General features: G+C 44.3%; 2 protein-coding genes across 3 annotated transcripts; one reads left to right on the plus strand and one right to left on the minus strand.

Moving 5' to 3' along the window:
- Positions 1 to 374: 374 nt before the first annotated feature.
- Positions 375 to 1897, minus strand: ROMO1 (reactive oxygen species modulator 1). 2 transcript variants are annotated; one of them, XM_045833374.1, is made up of 3 exons: positions 1757 to 1897; positions 1445 to 1575; positions 375 to 557 (listed from the first exon to the last, which is right to left on the minus strand). In XM_045833374.1, the coding sequence occupies exons 2-3, from the start codon at positions 1573 to 1575 to the stop codon at positions 449 to 451; spliced, it is 240 nt and encodes a 79-aa protein (XP_045689330.1). In that variant the 5' UTR covers positions 1757 to 1897; the 3' UTR covers positions 375 to 448. The 2 variants fall into 2 exon arrangements, with proteins under 2 accessions (XP_045689330.1, XP_045689331.1); XM_045833375.1 differs by having other exon boundaries at positions 1713 to 1790.
- NFS1 (NFS1 cysteine desulfurase) lies at positions 1881 to 17196 on the plus strand. Its single transcript, XM_045833373.1, has 13 exons — positions 1881 to 2016; positions 2611 to 2720; positions 3427 to 3543; positions 4115 to 4198; positions 8524 to 8676; positions 10914 to 11007; positions 11562 to 11696; positions 13645 to 13802; positions 14196 to 14301; positions 14374 to 14455; positions 15114 to 15197; positions 15818 to 15907; positions 16513 to 17196. The coding sequence occupies exons 1-13, from the start codon at positions 1920 to 1922 to the stop codon at positions 16574 to 16576; spliced, it is 1374 nt and encodes a 457-aa protein (XP_045689329.1). The 5' UTR covers positions 1881 to 1919; the 3' UTR covers positions 16577 to 17196.
- The last annotated feature ends 763 nt before the right edge of the window (positions 17197 to 17959 follow it).

A 17959-nucleotide genomic window follows, 5' to 3' on the forward strand; every position in this document is an offset into this window, starting at 1 on the left:
ATTGATTTAGTTGAGCTACAAAAGTGTCTGATGGCTTGGTTTTGTTTCATGGTGGATAATTATTTCTGAGCAAGCCAGCAGCTGTTGGGCCAAATTTTTGGACAAACATGTCATTAAAAAACAACCCACTTCTGCATTGTGACCTTGAAGAAGTAGAATATACTTGTAGCTTCAAGTAGGCTCATTTATCAACGTTAAAAGGATGGAAAATAGGGGTTTACTAGAATCTGGAAGATTCCAGGCATGGAAAATTTTTCTAACTGGATTTATCAGATACAGACGGGTCTAGTGAAAAGGACAATCTGCCTCACAAAATCTCAAACCAAGCTATGTAATAGGCTGACAATGAAAAGAAAATGCTTCCAACACACCAAGACTACTCAAAGTCTTTTTATTATAGTACATGGGACTGATGGGACGGGGTGGAAGTGGGCAACCATTGCCTTGATTAGCATCGGATGCCCATCCCGATAGCCATGAATGTGCCAAAGGTGCCGCCACTCTGCATCATGGTTTTCCCGATGCCGCCCATCAGCTCCCGACCCCGCATTCCAATCCTGAGAGAGGAGGAAACCAAGATGGCGCCAATGGAATACTGTACAGAGTTAACTGCCCTTTTCCAGAGTGTGTTTTTAGTGATGGACAGAGCTTTCCAGAAGTCTGACAGGACATCCCCTCCCACCTGGGATCTGAGACTGCCTTTAGTTTCTGGGAGTCAGCAAATGCAGTGTCAAGTACACAGAAACCATTTTCTTGTGGTTTTACCTCTATGTATGTATGATCCTTAGTGTTCCCTAATGTTTTCAAGTTCTTGTGGATTCATTTTATAAGCTGTGTCAGGTATAAAATGTGAAACACCACAATTGTTGCGATAGCATTGCAGCACGTGGCACAGTGAGTGACACTAATTTTCAGTAAATGGTAATTTACAATCTGGAAAATTGGGAATAGTAGTCTACTACATGTACAAGTGACATTTAGGGCGTAGGATTTATCTGCTTCATTTCTACCATCCTGTTCACAGTACAGTAAAACTGCTCAACAAGTATCTTTCGCGACTTGCAATTGGAAATAACAGCAGTAAAAACCATTTACTGAGCACTTAATATGTGCCAGATTCTGTGCTACATGTGCTCCGACTTGGTCCTTCCAGCTCTGTGAGGTAGGAGTTACGGCCCTCATTTCGTACGTGAGGAAACGCAGGCTCAGCTTGCCTAAGTTTACAGAACGAGTAGGCGCCACAAAGGAGGTTGAGTCAGAGCTCTTACTCTCAGGCACCGAGGATTCCAACCGGTCCTTCCAGACCACTTGAAGTGGCTAGGAAATCAGTCTCGCTCAGAGGACAGTGAGGAGATTGGAACGAGTTAAGGCTCTATTCAGGCTGCAGGAATGGGGCAGGAAGGTCCGGTAGTCCCCCCCAGAGGTCACCACCCGCGCCCCTCACCTGAGACAGGAAAAGGTACCGAAGAGCGCTCCGGCCGCCATGCCCACGGCGCAACCCATCACAAAGCCCATCTTCACGCGGTCGAAGCAACTTGGCTGGGACTGTCCATAGGGACCCACGGCCACCGGCATCTGCGGGATTCGAAGATAAGAAAAATGCAGGCCTGGCCGCCATCCTGAGAGCCGGGCGGGGGCCGGAGGAAAGGGCGTGGGGAGCGTGCATAAGGGTTCGAGGAAGTTCGGGAAGGAAAATCAGAGAGGTACCCAACTCTATCACCCTTTTAGCCTTCGGATCCCCGATCCCGCACCTCACCTCGCTTGCAGCCTCGGTAGCTCAAGTCTACGTCTCACACGGAACGACAGGCGGGGCGCACTCGTGGCCCGAGGAATGCTTCCGGGGCGCTGAACAGTACTTCCGGGAGTCCGCAGCAAAGGACTGCAAACCGCTTGGGGCTAGGGGCTGTGCCTTCGGGACGATGCTGCTGCGAACAGCTTGGAGGCGGGTGGCTACGGCTGTACCCCCAGTTCCGGGCCCGGGGCCCGAGGCGCCCACTCGGGGTCTGCGCCTGCGCGGTACGACCCCATGTCCCTGTTGCTGCCACCCTCCCAGAAGGAGCGGACCTAGTTCCTCTGCGCTTTGACGCATCCGAAATATTGCGTAGCCTCCTCCCTCTTTTGCCCGCTACCCAGACGCTCTGATCTTTCCCCTTGGCTGCACCCCTCTGACTTTCTTGGTCTTGCCTTCTTAGTGACTTCGCCGCGATCCCCTCAGATCCTGTCCCGCAGACCCTCAGAGCCCTAGGCTTGGCCTTCAGACTTCTGGCCAACTTGTAGAGATGCTAGTCGTTTAGCCAGTGACCGTTAAAAGAGATTTTACCTACTATGTCTCCACATTCCTTCTAAATGGCCTTGTCCTTTCAGACCCATCTCCACTCCCAACAATGTAATTTGAATATTGTGCCAGCATCCCCTTCTAAGAACCCTGTCTCTGTCCCTTACCTTTTTTCACAGTTTACTCCAATCCTCTGTTTTCTTTTTTATTAAGATTCAACCCCAACATTCCTTAAACTTATCTCCATCCGGCTTTTGCCTTCTGCTGTCTTGAATACTCTGTGTCCGTAGTTGCATCCCTTCTCACTTGGCCCCTCCGTTCCATATTTTTGTCAGTTTTAGACCATGCTCCCCAGTCTGCTGTTCCTTCAGATACAGCCTCTGCTCCGGAGGTGGAGTCAGTGCTGCGACCTCTGTATATGGATGTGCAAGCTACAGCTCCTCTGGTAAGGATGGAGGGACCGCTCTTCCCAATGCTTTTTTTAGGAATTCTATTGTAGACGTGACAATGTACCTAAATGGCTGGATCCTTGTAGAACTAAGAGCCATTGATGAGTGTGTGCTGGGAAAAGCAGTGAGCCAGGAATTGGGAGGCTTAAGTTATAGTCCACTAGAAATGGCTCAGCTACTTCCAAGCTATTGATCTTGTTCAAATTACTTCAGTGCAGGCACTATAATACTAGTTAAAAGCATGGGCTTTGGAATTAGCAGGACTGCAACTTAGTAACTGAATTTGGGCAAGTAGTAAATGGATGAAAAGACATGAATCAGCCTTTAGCAGCTGGGCACATGATAAACACTTGAGTATTAACGCAAGGTTTCACCAACATAGGGACTCTGTCATGTCCTGGCTGCTTGTAGATCACAATTTCTGGTAGGAATGGAAACACCTGCAGAAATGGCTGTCAGGACAAAACAATGTTTGTAGATTACCCTGGGAGAAGGTAGAATAGCCTGATTTAAGATGGATTGGGAGTGGGAGCATATTAGGTTGATGTTTGTTTAGTATCTGACGGGCTATAAGAATGTTTGCAGCCTGATCTAAACAGTGTCTGAAGGTTTGGGAGTGTGCTGGGAGAGATCTCAAGGAAATGGAGTGGGACCTGAGTTAACAATGGGCTCAAAAAGACTGATCTATTCTGTTGTGCACAGGACCCTCGGGTGCTTGATGCCATGCTCCCTTACCTTGTCAACTACTATGGGAACCCACACTCCCGGACACATGCTTATGGCTGGGAGAGTGAGGCAGCCGTGGAGCGTGCTCGCCAGGTTAGTACAGATGAGTCTAGGGGGTACTGATGGCAAGATTCAGGGGCCTGTGGGAGGCATTTCCTTCTTGGTAAGTGTGGGTGGAGGTAGAAATGGTTTGGGGCTCTTTCAGAAAGAGATCCAGAGAGGATGCCTTGGAGTCCCTCTGAAGGCATTTGATTAGTTCCCACATTTTCTTATCTAATTTCTCCAAGCCTAAGTTTCCTTACATTGCAGATAAGATTGTAAGAGTTCCTACTTCCTAGGGTTATTGGGTGAATTAAATGAGACAATGCTGACCATGATGTGTCTATTAACCCTACCCCCCCAAAAAAATATATATATATCAATAATGATTTCTTAAAAACACCACTTTTATTATTATTATTTTGTATTGGGCTGAAAAAGAACCTGGGATCTGGGATGTAACTGAATTTATCCTTGCCTGACCCTACTGGGCGCAGAACTTCTTGGGCAGTTGGTAGAATGCAGTGGAGCTTTTCTTGATCCAGAGCTCTGTCCTAGCCATATCCTAGAACTAACTACTTTCCTGGGGAACTGATGTTACTTCTCTCTGTTTCTTGGTTTGCAGCAAGTAGCATCTCTCATTGGGGCAGATCCTCGTGAGATCATTTTCACTAGTGGTGCTACTGAATCCAATAATATAGCAATTAAGGTAAGAAAAGGGAACCAAAGGGCATATTTGGTTTCTTCACTTGGGAGATGGTGTCCTTCTATCATCTGGGCTAGCTATCTACTCCCACCCTATTGTAAAGAAAGGACACACACAAACTCTGATTTTTTTTGTTTCCTTTAACCCTTTTTTCCCATTGAACTGAATTTAGTAAGGTAGTTGGATAGGAAAGGAAGTGGTTTTTGGACCATTAACCACTTGATTTTTGGGGACAGCAGCTACCTCAGAGATGAAGTGATTTAGTCACAGTGAAGTCCAGAATACATTTGTAATTGAGCATGTTTCTCAGCTTCACCACTATATATATGATTTCAGAGCTGCCCTCCTTTCCACCTTCCCTTTTCTTTCTGATCAGATCTGTTTGCAGCAAGTTTCTCCCATTTCTTTATTTTTAAAAAAGAGTTTATTGCTTTATTTTTAGAGGGAGAAGGGAGGCAGAAAGAGGAGATAATCATTGATGCGGGAGAAAGATACATCAATCACTTGCCTCTCGCACCCCCCCCCCCAACTGGGGAACCTGGCCCATAACCCAGGCACGTGCCCTGACTGGGAATGAAACTGGCAACTCCTCAGTTCTCAGGCCAGCGCACAATCCACCAAGCCACACCAGCCAGGGCTCCTCCCGTTTCTTTAGATGCCCCCATTTTCAGGTATTGGTTTCTGTGGCATTCATTTGGTCACCCATTCTGGGAGAAATCACTCTGTCCCTGGGACATACAGATATCTGGTACTTACAAAAGTAAAATTCCACTCTCAGTAGTCATATATTTCTTAGAACATAACCGGCTTTGATTGAACCTGGTTACTAGGATCACTTGTATAAGTGCCCTGGTTCTGATAAATTGTGGGCTGTTGTTAGTTCAACTCCAGCTTCACCCCTTCTTAGTGTTGTCTCTCAACTTTGCTTCCAGTATTTCTTCTTTCTTTTGGACCTCAGCATAGGAGGCCTGGGACAGGCTCCAGCATCATCAGCATTCTGCCTGATCCTGTTAGCAGGAAATCATCCTTTCTTTGGACTGTAGAGACCACAGAGCCAGGTCCTTCCAAGAAATGAGGATGGTTTCCAAACTTTGAAAATGTTTCTTTTGAAGGGTTCCACAGATCCCAAACGTAGATTAAGTATTGCTAAGAATAGTTGTGACAGAATTCCCCTTAGTCTCCTGGACGGGTAGAGTAAATACATACCTGCTATTAGAGCATTCTACACTATGAGTAAGTGGGATAGGAGAAGGGGAACTTTTCAGTGTTTTCCTTTTTATATTCCTTGTCTTTAAAAACATATAGTTTTTATGTTGTAAATTTAGCGTAATCGGGTCCTGGCTGGTGTGGCCCAGTGGATTGAGTGACAGCCTGAGAACCAAAGGGTCACTAGTTCAATTCCCAGTCAGGACACATGCCTGGGTTGCGGGCCAGGGCCCCAGTTGCACAAGAGGCAACCACACATTGATGTTTCTCTCCCTCTCTTCCTCCCACCCTTCCCTTCTGTCTAAAAAGAAATAAAATCTTTAAAAATAATAATAAATAAATAAATTTAGCCTAATTGGTTTTATATTCTGCTTTTAAAGTAGTATTCTATTATAAGGTCTGGAAGAATGGGGTTTCATATTTTCTTTCTTTTTAATTTTTTAGAAAATAATTCATGCATTTGTGATAAGATTTTTTAATTCCATAAAAAAGTTTCACATAAAGTGTAAGTCCTTCTCCCCTATTCTTACCACAAGTGCTGGTCTGTGAAGTTAATTATGTTAATTCTAAACTAGTTCTGTTTAGTGTTGTTTCAGAAAAAAACTACATATATATAAATTTGCTTTTAATATTTTCACAAATTGTAGCATGTCATATTTATTCTTCTGTAGCTATTAATAACATGTCCTATGTTCTTCCATTCCCAACTCCTTTATTTTTAATATAACTATATTCTTGTTTATGGAGTTGTGTTTTTCTAACTTAGTATTTATTTTATTATTACTTCTCTTGTTGGGTGTGTTTAACCTTTCCATGTTTCTCGAGGATTGTAAAATCCTCAAGCATATTTTGTCTCTATGGCTTCATCTATCTTTTGCAATATTTCCTTAAGGTAAACTCCCAAAAGAGGAATCACAGTTAAAGAATGTGAATACAAGCCCTGGCTGGCGTAGCTCAGTGGATTGAGCGCAGGCTGCGAACTGAAGTGTCCCAGGTCCGATTCCCAGCCAGGGTACATTCCTGGGTTGCAGGCCATAACCCCCAGCAACCACACATGGATGTTTCTCTCTCTCTCTCTATCTCCCTCCCTTATCTCTCTAAAAATAAATAAATAAAATCTTTAAAAAAAAAGAAAGTAAAAAAAAAAAGAATGTGAATACATCTTTTAAGACATCTTTCTGCATAACTCTCTGAAGAGTTATAGCATAAATACTGCCATAAGCAGTAAGTGTATGAGTTTCACTTCTATACTGCCAGCTTTGGGTATCAGTATCACCATATTTGCATGTTTTGCTATTTAAATAGAAATAAAAAAGAGAGGCTTTTGCTTGGGGAGAAAGGATAGGTGTGTTCCCTATTTTCCACCTATGAATATATTTGGTATTTTTCTCTGTTCCTGGTACAGAGCTTCAAAAACTTTTGGAGTTTCCTGAATGATAAGATTGTCATTTCTGATTCAAAACAAGCCTCTTTGAGCCATATCTGGGTTTATGGTAATAAGGTGATTCATGATGGGCCCTTAGTTTCTTTCTTTTTATTTTTTACTTTTTAAAATTGATTTTAGAAAGAGAGAGATTAGGGGGAATATAAAGGGAGAGACATCAATTTGCTGTTCCATTCATGTATGCATTCATTGGTTGATTCTTTTATTTAATTATTTTTTAGATTTTATTTATCTCTATAGAGAGGAGAAGGGAGGGAGAAAGAGAGGGAGAGAAACATCAATGTGTGGTTGCCTCCCATGTGCCCCCCACTGGGGATGGACCTGCAACCCAAGCATATGCCCTGACTGAGAATAGAACCAGCAACCCCCTTGCTTCCCAGTCTAGTATTCAATCCACTGAGCCACACCCGCCAGGACTTATTGGTTGATTCTTGTATATACCTGAGAAGGGATTGAACCCACAACCTTGGGGTATCTGGGATAATTCTCTAAACAACTGAGCTCCCAGCCAGGGCATTGGGCCCTCCCTAGTTTCAAGGGATAGGCTGGTCACTCCAGAACGATCAAGAATGTGATTAGAGGATTGGAACATCCAGCCTCTGAGGAGAATTGTGGGGCTGGAGATTGAGTTCAGTCCTGTGGCCAAAGATTTAATCATCATGCCCACATGATGAAACCCCCATAAAAACTGTGGACTTCGAGGCTTGGAGAAGCTTCCAGGTTGGTGAACTCATGGGTGTGCTGAGAAGGCAGCATGCCTAGATTCCACAAGGAGAAAGCACAGAAGCCTGTGCCCGCCCCCCCCCCCACTCCAGACCTCACCCTGTGCATCTTTCCATTTGGCTTTCCTGAGTTGTATTCTTTTATAATAAAACCCTAATTATAAGCATAGCACTTTTAGTGAGTTCTGTGAGTCATTCTAGTGAATTATTGAACTTCAGAGGGCTGTGGGAAGCCCTGAATTTGGAGCCAGCTGGGCAGAAGTATGCCTTGTGACACGCAGGACTAGTGGCTTGCATTTGAAGTGGGAGCAGTCTTCTGGGACTGAGCCCCTTAACCTTTGGGATTTTCATGAACTCTGGGTGTTAGCATCAGGATTAAATTGATTTGTAGGGCACCCAGTCAGTGTCAGAGAATTGATGTTGGAGCATACCACCTGTTAGGATGGTCGGTGATGCAGGCTGTGAAAGAATTCACAAAGAGAAGAAAGTATAGAGAGTAAAGTTCTTATTCACTATGCAAGAAAGAAGAGGGGCATGGTGTGAAGAGATACTCCTGCCCCAAGGGGTTAGGGCCTTGGGCTTTTATTGGATTATAATTGGATTTAAAAAGGCTGGGTGGGGGGGTTGCTGTCCTGTGGTCCCTGGGCAGTTGGGGCGTTATAACAGGAAGCTGCAGTTTATTCCAATGTTTTCTTCCTTCTATGGCTATAGGGAGTGGTTAGTTCTGTTTTTGCTTTCCACTAATTTCTAGCCCTGGGGACATAAACTCAGAAGAATAAAATGGCAGTCATGTTTAACAAGGTCATAGGTCTGTGAGACAAGTGGTGCCGCAATAGCAAACAGGGCTGGCTGTATCCTTTCACCACCCTTGCCCACTCTCCCTTTACAAATGGGATTAAAATCATTGCTGTCTCTCTGAGTATATTCTCCTTCCTTCCACCACCACCAATTTATAGGGGGTGGCCAGGTTTTATAGGTCACGGAAAAAGCACTTGATCACCACACAGACAGAACACAAATGCGTCCTGGACTCTTGCCGCTCACTGGAAGCTGAGGGCTTTCAGGTCACCTACCTCCCAGTGAAGAAGAGTGGGATCATTGACCTGAAGGTAGGAGTGGCTCCTGGCTGGAGGGAAAATTTGGAGGAGCATGGCTTCAGCCTATAAACCTCCCTCTTCTGCCTCAGCTCAGGCTCGAGGGAAGGACTAGAGCTAATGATGCCGGTGGGGCTTGGAGATGTAGGCCTGGCAGAGAACCTGAGAGTATATTTGGTAGGGTGGTCAGTGACGTGGGCTGTGAGCAACTTCACAAAGAGAAGGGAGCGTAGGCAGGGGAATCCAACCTTTTGGTGTCTCTGGGCCACACTGGAAGAAGAGCTGTCTTGGGCCACACATTAAATACAAAAACTGATGAGCAAAAAAAGGTTTTAAGTAAATTTACGATTTTATGTTGGCTGCATTCATAGCCCTCCTGGGCTGGGTGTGGCCCTAGGACTGCAGGTTGGACGCCCCTGGCAGAGAGTAAAGTTTTTACTCACTCTCCAAGAGAGGAGAGGGTCATGGTGTGGAGAGAGACAACAGCACTGAGGAGTGGGGGCTTTGAGCTTTTATTGGATTACACACAGCAGGGTTGCTGTTGTGTGGCCTCTGGGCTCTTGGTGGCATTGAAACACAAGGAAGGTTACACTGGTTTTGAATAAGCTGCAGTTTGCTCCAGTGTTATCTTTTGCCTACGGCTCCGGGGGTGGGGTGATGGGCCATTAGTCATGTTCTGTTCTTGCTTTCCAGTAATTTCCAGTCCTGAGGACATAAGCTCAGGAGAGTAAAATGGCAGTCAGGTTTAACAAGGGCATGGGCTGCTCAGCAAATGGCGTCACAATAGCAAATAATGCAGACTGTCCTTTCAATATTCCCCTTTCATCTATTTTACCATCTTCCTTTTCCCCAAGGATGTATTTTTCTTTTTTTTTTTAAGATTTTATTTATTTTTAGAGAGGGAAGGGAGGGAGAAAGAGAGAGAGAGAGAGAGAGAGAGAGAGAGAGAAACATCAATGTGTGGTTGCTGGGGGCTGTGGCCTGCAACCCAGACATGTTCCCTGACTGGGAATCGAACCTGCGATGCTTTGGTTCGCAGCCCACGCTCAATCCACTGAGCTACGCCAGCCAGGGCAGGATGTATTTTTCAGCTTTATTGGTGCTTCCTGGTTGGTGTGGGAGCCACTGGATATGTGTGCCAGGTGCCAGGGGCTCACACCATGGCAAAGCTCTGGCCTTTTCCTCCCTTACACTGATGTCTCTCATCACTCTAAAGAGGAAGGGTAGTTTCTTAGATGAATGTTTCCCTTTTTGCCCCATGTCCTTATGTGTCCATTTTGGTTAATGAGTCCAAGCATCTAGTCCACCAGGTTTTGGATACTAGCATCCCTAGATAAATCCTAAGATGTAGTTTATAGACAAGACCCTGTCCTGTATATTTGGAATTAAGGTGGAAACATAAGGACAATTACATGAAGGTAGAAGACTACAAGATGAGGAAATCTCTAGGATTGGTTTACAGGATAATTAACAAGATTGTGTGCTCCTTTGAGGGTGGTTACACCTCTAAGGGGTATGGGAAAGAGTATTACTCTGGCTTTTCAAAGATGTATTAACCTAGATGGCCAAGAACAATGGACAGGGTTTGCTTAAGGCAAAGATAAACCCTTTGCTAAAGAAGTTTTAGGCCTGGGGCATGAGTACCCACCACACCAGTGCAGTTAGGATTTTTTTTTTTACAAATAAGTACCCAGTAATCCATTTTGTTTCTCCAGATCCCTGACTTAAAACAATTTTTAAATTGATTTTTTAGAGAGAGAACTGGGAAGAGAGAGAAACATCAGTTTGTTGTTCCACTTATCTGTGTATTCATTGGTTGTCTCCTGTATGTGCCCTGACTGGAGATTGAATTCGTCACCTTAGCATATCAGGATGATACTCTAGTCATCTGAGCTACCGGCCAGGGTCCAATTAGGAATTTTCGACCAGGTCACCATGTGAAGTTACTTACTTTTGGTCATTGATTTATCACAGCACCCCTTTTGGTTCATAAATTTTATAAAGAACTAAAACTGCCAAAGTGTTTTCTGTGTGGCTGTACCATTTTATGTTCCCACAAATAGTGTATGAGTGATCAAGTTTCTTTGCATCCTTGCCAGCATTTTTGTATTGTCACTATTCTTATGTAAACCTTTCTGACAGGTGTGTAGCAAAAGGCTCCTTTCCAAGACTAAGCTTGCCTGCATTCTAAGTTGGGGAGGACTACTTGGTGGCGATACTGTATACAGTCTCCTTACTCCTGATATTCTTAGGACCTAGAAGCTGCCATCCAGCCTGACACCAGCCTGGTCTCAGTCATGGCTGTGAACAATGAGATTGGAGTGAAGCAGCCCATTGTAGAAATAGGTGAGTATCCCGGATACTCACATGATGCTGGCCCACCACTGGGATTCACCTGAGGAGTGGGAGTGGGCTGGCATCTGTAATGCTTCATGGAGTGCAGTGAGAAAATCTGGGGAAAGAGACATTGTAAATGGCATAGCCAGTATTTGAATCCAGGTCTAGTACGTTTTATGTTCTTTTCATTTTTCTGCAGTTGGTACAGTAAACAAAAAACAAACAAAATAGCCCTTTATTATTTTTTTCTCTTCCTCTTTGACCTTTTTCACTTTTATCTCTTTATTATGCTCACTTAGAGCCAGAGGCTCGTCCTGTAACCTCTTAGTCATGTTAGCAAATCTATCTGCTAATCTCTGCCTCTTTTTAAATCAAAAAGAATATGAAAGTTAATCTGATATATTAAAAGAGCAGTGTTGAAGAGAGAGAGAGAAGATGATTTCTATGGCTAGAGCCTAATGTCTGATGCAGTTTTACCCTAGAACTCAGGGTACATTGTGGGACCACTGCCAGGTGAACTCCCAACTTTGCACTATGGTTCTTCCCCTCTGTCATTTCCTCAGGGCGGATTTGCAGTTCCAGAAAGGTCTATTTCCATACTGATGCAGCCCAGGCTGTTGGAAAAATCCCTCTTGATGTCAACGACATGAAAATTGATCTCATGAGCATCAGTGGCCACAAAATCTATGGTCCCAAAGGTATCAGCCCCTCCTCCAGTCTCTCTGCTCCGCACTTCCCAGTAAGCCCCTTCACAGGTGTTCCTTGGACTCCTTCGGGACTTCCATTGCTCTCGAAGTTGTAAATTCAGAGTGCCTTGCAGAATGCAAGTGTCACATATATTTATTTGTTTGTTTGTTTGTTTGTTTGTTTGTTTGTTTGTTTGTTTCAAATTATAAGAGAAAGTTTACTTAGAAAGTTACAGAAGTAGTAGAAGTGAGCCAGCCAGGCTATGTAGGCTCGAGAAACAAGTTACAGAGGCAAAAGAAAGGGCCTTTGGACAAGGCTTAGAAGAGGGAAAGGTGAAGGTAATGGGCTTTGGGGGAAGAGGAGGGGGTGGGAAAGGCATGGAGGGGTGCTGCCAAGAGGGAGAGCACTCTGCAAGTGTCATTTAGCAATATCCAGGAACACTCGCTTATTTGTGGATCTTCATAATTGCAGTGTAGCAAACCGTTCTTCCCTGTTCTCTTTAGAAAATCCTTAGAAAGCATGTAGGCATCCATTTGGTTGAAGAACAGGGGTTAAGTCCCTGTTAAGTCCTGTCTCCCCTCTCTGCAGAGCAATATTCCTTGAGTCCTTCATTCTCCTGTGTCTTGCTTTAGCCTAGACGAAGATTGTGTGGGTTGTGCATCTTGGTGTTTGTTCCTGGACTTAGTGGTCTGTGTGCTCCTGTTACATCTCTCAAGAATATTTGTTTATTCCATGTGTTCTTGGACTAGGGATGTTTTCTAATTAGAATTCTGCCTCTTCACCCCTAGTTTGTAAAGATGCTATTGCCTGCTATTGTATGGAGGTAGCCATAAAAAAACAAATAGCTCCTCCTCTGTCTCTGGGGTGAGATCCTGTGGGGGTTCATAATGCCAGTACACACTCTGTGTCTGTAGGGGGTGTCATCTGAGTGTACACCTTGTGGAAAAGGGTGTGATAGCTCCTGGAAGCATGTAAGATGACTTCTTCTAAAGGTTCCCAGAGGTCACAAAGAGTATTTCTGTGAGTTATTATTTTAAAGAGCCCAACAGCCATTCTACCTTTAACTAAAGTATTGCCTTTATTGTCTTTAATTGAAGATGTATATATGTATATATGTGTGTGCTCCCAACTGGAGATCGAACCCACAATATAGGTTGTGCCCTGACTGAGGATCAAACCCACAACCTTTTGGTGTATGGGATGACACTCCAGCCAATGGAGGGATCTGGCCAGGGCAGGAGCTACTTTATTTTTATCTTTAAAATTTTTAAATTTTATTAATTTTACAGAGAGAAAGGGAGGAGGGGAGAGAGAGAAAAACATTGATTTGTTGTTCTACTTATTTATGCATTCATTGCTTGTTTCTTGTATGTGCCCTGACCAGGGATCAAACTCACAACCTTTTTGGTGTATGGGACAATGCTAGCCAACTGAGCTACCCTGCCAGGACAAGGAGTTACTTTAAATTTAAAATGAGCCTTTACTCCTTCTGGTAGTTACCTTCCTGATGTTAAATAATTTTGATAAGTATTGTGTATGCTTTTACTGCTGTTTTTTCTTTTTCCCCCAACTTTTTTTATTAAAAAAAATTCAAGCCCTGGCTGGTGTAGCTCAGTGGATTGAGCGTGGGCTGCGAACCAAAGGGTCACCAGTTCAATTCCCAGTCAGGACACATGCATGGGTTGTGGGCCAGGTCCCCATTGTGGGCCACATGAGAGGCAACCACACATTGATGTTTCTCTCTCTCTTTCTCCCTCCCTTCCCCTTTCTCTAAAAATAAATAAATAAAATCTTAAAAAAAGAGCTTAAATTGGAGTGGATAAAAATTAATAAAGGCTCTATAAAAAATTTCAAGCCTACATAAAAGTTAAAAGAATATTTTGACCCTTTTGGAAAGTGATATTTTATTTCATCTGCACTTTTCTTTCTCTCTTTTTTGTAACAAACTTTGTTTCTCAGGGGTTGGTGCCATCTACATTCGCCGCCGGCCCCGTGTGCGTGTAGAGCCCCTGCAGAGTGGAGGGGGGCAGGAGCGGGGTATGCGGTCTGGGACGGTGCCCACACCCTTGGTGGTGGGGCTGGGGGCTGCGTGTGAAGTGGCGCAGCAAGAGATGGAGGTATGGAGAGAGCACTTCCCTCCCACAGCTTCTTCCCCTGTGCTGGGTCTCCTGCTAGAGGCTCCTCGGCATGACTGAGTCAGAGCTCCACCTGAAGAGGAGGGTTAAGAAAACCATCCTCGTCCCGGTGCTGCTGGCATCTTGTTCTGGAGAGATATTATGGACTCCAAAATCCAGGCCCTTTCAGTAGTTATCAGCTCATTTATTTGGGGGGTCATTAGAACCATGTGTCCAGTTATTTTGCTGGGGATACAGTGTTGTCCATGAGTAACACAGGATGAGAGGTGGGTCTGATGCAGGGTCACTTCAGGCACAGGAGAAGGGCTCCTCATCCTGTGTGTTTCTGTGCTGTCGATGGTCACTATGCTTAGCTCTCCCTTGCGTGTTTCTCAGTATGACCACAAGCGAATTTCCAAGCTAGCAGAGCGGCTGACACAGAAGATAATGAAGAGCCTTCCAGATGTGGTGATGAATGGAGACCCTGAGCACCATTACCCAGGTCTGAACAAGCCCTTTCTATTCCCATTCTGGAAGAGCCTGAGACTCCTCTCTTAGTGGTTCTTTCTTCCAGGCTGTATCAACCTCTCCTTCGCCTATGTGGAAGGGGAGAGTCTGCTGATGGCACTCAAGGATGTTGCCTTATCTTCGGGCAGGTAGGTTGGACCAGATAGACAGTGACTGTGGCAGGACTGATTAGCCTGGCTTCTAAGTGTCATAGTAAATCGTTAAGCTTCCTAGTGTAGAGATGACAGGCACAGGAGCTGTTGGTTAAGAGTAAAGGTCATTTTGTAAGCGTCTGGTTTTTTTAGCCAGCTGGGCACAGGCTAAAATTTGTCACTCTAGGAGGGCTTCCTGGGGTAGAATTTTGTGCCTTTTGTTGACCCAGAAGTTGCATGTACCTGTTTTAATATTGTATTAGCAGTGCTGTGACAGGCCTTCTAGAATTGAAGTATGCTTCAAAGGCCACCAAGGGTTTAGCTGTCCTTTAGGCTGGTACAGTATGGTGTATGCAGTCATAGGGGAGTGAGCACGTGTTCTGCTGCCTCTTGCTGTCAGACCAGCCCATGCAGTGTCATGCTTCGGCAGTATCCTTGCTCAAGGCGTTTATCCTTCCTGTGGGCCAGGTAAGCTAGATTCATATCCCAGAAGGTGCAGGTAGCATCAGGCCCTTTAGCTCCAACAAATGAGAATATCTCTTTTGTCTCCATGGCACAAATTCAGGGACCTGAGGGGTAGGAGCAAGCCTGAGGTTTGGGGCTAAAAGCAGATGTTGATGATGAACTGAGCAGGGCTCTGTGTCTTTCTCCTCAGTGCCTGCACCTCTGCATCCCTGGAGCCCTCATACGTCCTTCGAGCAATCGGCACTGATGAGGATTTAGCTCACTCTTCTATCAGGTCAGTCTGTTGAGGTGCATCTTCTTTTGTGTATTTCACCTCCTGTTATAGTGTTCCTCAATCTAGTTTTCCTTATTCTTTCTTTTAAGAATTTATTTATTTAGTTTAGACAGAGGGAAAGGAAGGGGGAGAGGGAGAAAAACAACCATGTGTGGTTGCCTCTCGAGTGTCTCCTACTGAGGGCCTGGCCCACAACCCAGGCATGTGCTCTGACTGGGAATCGAACCGGCAACCCTTTGGTTTGCAGGCCCACACTCAGTTCACTGAGCTACACCATCGAGGGCTCCTTATTCTTTCTTAATTCTTCATGAAAGTTTTTAGAGCAGTGATTTTCAGATGTCATTGAATATCACCTGGGAAGTTTGTGTAAGATGAAGATTTCAGAGTCCCTCACTCAGAGATTCTGATTCACTAGGTCTGAAGGAGTAGGAAACGTCTCAGGTGATTCTGGTGTAGCTGGTCCACAAACCATAGAAATGCTGAGGATCTCTGATCTAGAGGGGAAGGGCCATGTTCTCTCCATGTTCTTTGTGGAGTAGAGCCTCACTGAGTATTTGCTGAATGAATTTACCTCCGTGCCAGAGCTCTGATGCAGCGCTCTTCTCCTGCGCCTTTTTCAGGTTTGGCATTGGCCGTTTCACTACAGAGGAGGAAGTGGACTACACAGCTGAAAAGTGCATTCACCACGTGAAGCGTCTTCGAGAGATGAGGTCTGCACTGTTGCACCAGGGACCCTTTGCAAGAGATTGCAGTGCTGGCTTCTCTGTTGTCCTCATGCTCTTGAGTCACACAGCTGGAAACCAAAGTTACCTGGATTTTAGGTTTTAGGAGTTCCACAAAGCAGGAAACTGGATCTCCTCAGCTACTAGTTTTCAGAATATGAAAAAATGTGTTTTTTTTTAAGATTTTTAGAGCAGGGAGGGGAGGGAGAAAGAGAGGGAGAGAAACATCAATGTGTGTTTGCCTCTTGCACACCTGCTACTAGGGACCTGGACCACAACCCAGGCATGTGCCCTGACCAGGAATCAAACCGGCAACCCTGTGGTTTGCAGGCCAGCTCAGTCCACTGAGCCACACCAGCCAAGGCTGAAAAAATGTTTTTATAAACTAAAGAAGTACATACATTTAGATGTTTTTCATTATTGTTACTGATAGTATTAATAGTTGTCATTGTAGCAATATCAATACAAAATTAGTGAGTTGTAGATTAAGTATAGGAAAACTCTCATTAATATAGGATTCTTGGCCTGGGAGCCAATGTTGGCAACTTCTTCTCTTAAGCCATCACTCATCCAATACCTCTTCTCTTTGGCAGCCCTCTCTGGGAGATGGTGCAGGATGGCATTGACCTTAAGAGCATCAAGTGGACCCAACACTAGAAGAGAGGGCTTCTGACTATGTGCTGGCCTGGCTGCTCCTGCCTCATCAACCCATGCACAGCCCAGCACCTTGTTACACCCAGTGGGTGTTTCATGTTCAAACCAGAATTGATATAACCCAGTTGACTTCAGCATCAGCTCATCTCCAAGACAGAAACACAGGATACTATCTTTCTGGGGTCTCAGGAGTCCTTCTCTGCTCTGATATGAGTGTATATCTCACCCTGAAACAAGAGGGACATCTGTTACACTATCGCTGCTGGACATGTCTGTATCCTTGGTGGGGAGAACCAGAACTGAAAGAAGGCTCTTTGTTCAGGGACCCCAGTGCTATACATGGACACTTGAGTTGTTACGTACAGCTACTAGCAAGTGATTCCTTCAGGAACAAGTGTAATCAACTAGATTTTAATCTTTTCCGTGGCTCCGAAGGCCACCTCTTCATATTGATTGTAGACTGAACAGATCTTACAAAGTGTGTCTTTCTGTCCTTGTGTACTTTTCTTTTGACCTAGTGGAGTGAGAAATGTCTGTATAATTCTACCTATTATTCTAAAAATTTGTTTCTTTTTAAAAGTTTGTTAATTTGCAGATTGAAGAAATAAAATCACATTCTTCCATTTACTCTGTGACTTTATGAGAAGCCCAGGGAAAATTTCAGTATGTGTTGGGAATTGTGGAGCAGACTACTACTACATTTGATTTCCATATCTCTTCTTTCAGCAAGTATTTGAGTGCCTGTCAGGAACCTGATATTGTTCTGGACACTGGAGAACAGGACCAAAAAGGACCTTGCCCTCATGTGGAAAGACAGAAAATAAGGAGTAAACAAATAAGGATATTATAGGTTGTGATGAGTGCTTTGACAGAATTGGAGTGGTAAAAGGGGATAATGGGGAGAAACTACTATGCTGGCGATACTATGAGAGTTTTTCTGAGGAGGTGTTAGTTAAGCAAAAATGTGATTTCCAGTCATGGATAGAGCTAGGAATGAGTGAAGGATGAGAAACAGCAGCAAAAGCAAAGGGCCTGAGGTATGAAAAAGCACAGCATATTTGAGAAACCAGTACAAGGCCAGTGCAGCCAGTGTCGAGTTTTCCATTTGTGGATCCGAAACCACAGGTGGGTAGTTACCAGCACACATACAAGTGAGAGTGAAATAAATTAGACTACATCACACATATATTAAATATTTTAGTTATATATTTGCATGCATGTACCAAGTTGGAAATGTATTTTCTTATGTGAGTGGTGGTCAAAAGTTTGAAAGCCACTAAGCTAAAGTATGGTGAATGCAGATAGATAGGAGAAAGAGATGAAATTACAGACGTTTTTAAAATTTTAAGTTTTGAATAATTTGATTTACGTATTTATTTTAAAATA

Source organism: Phyllostomus hastatus, unplaced genomic scaffold, assembly GCF_019186645.2.
Source record: "Phyllostomus hastatus isolate PE091 unplaced genomic scaffold, TTU_PhHast_1.1 phas_contig_17, whole genome shotgun sequence".
NCBI lineage: Eukaryota > Metazoa > Chordata > Mammalia > Chiroptera > Phyllostomidae > Phyllostomus > Phyllostomus hastatus.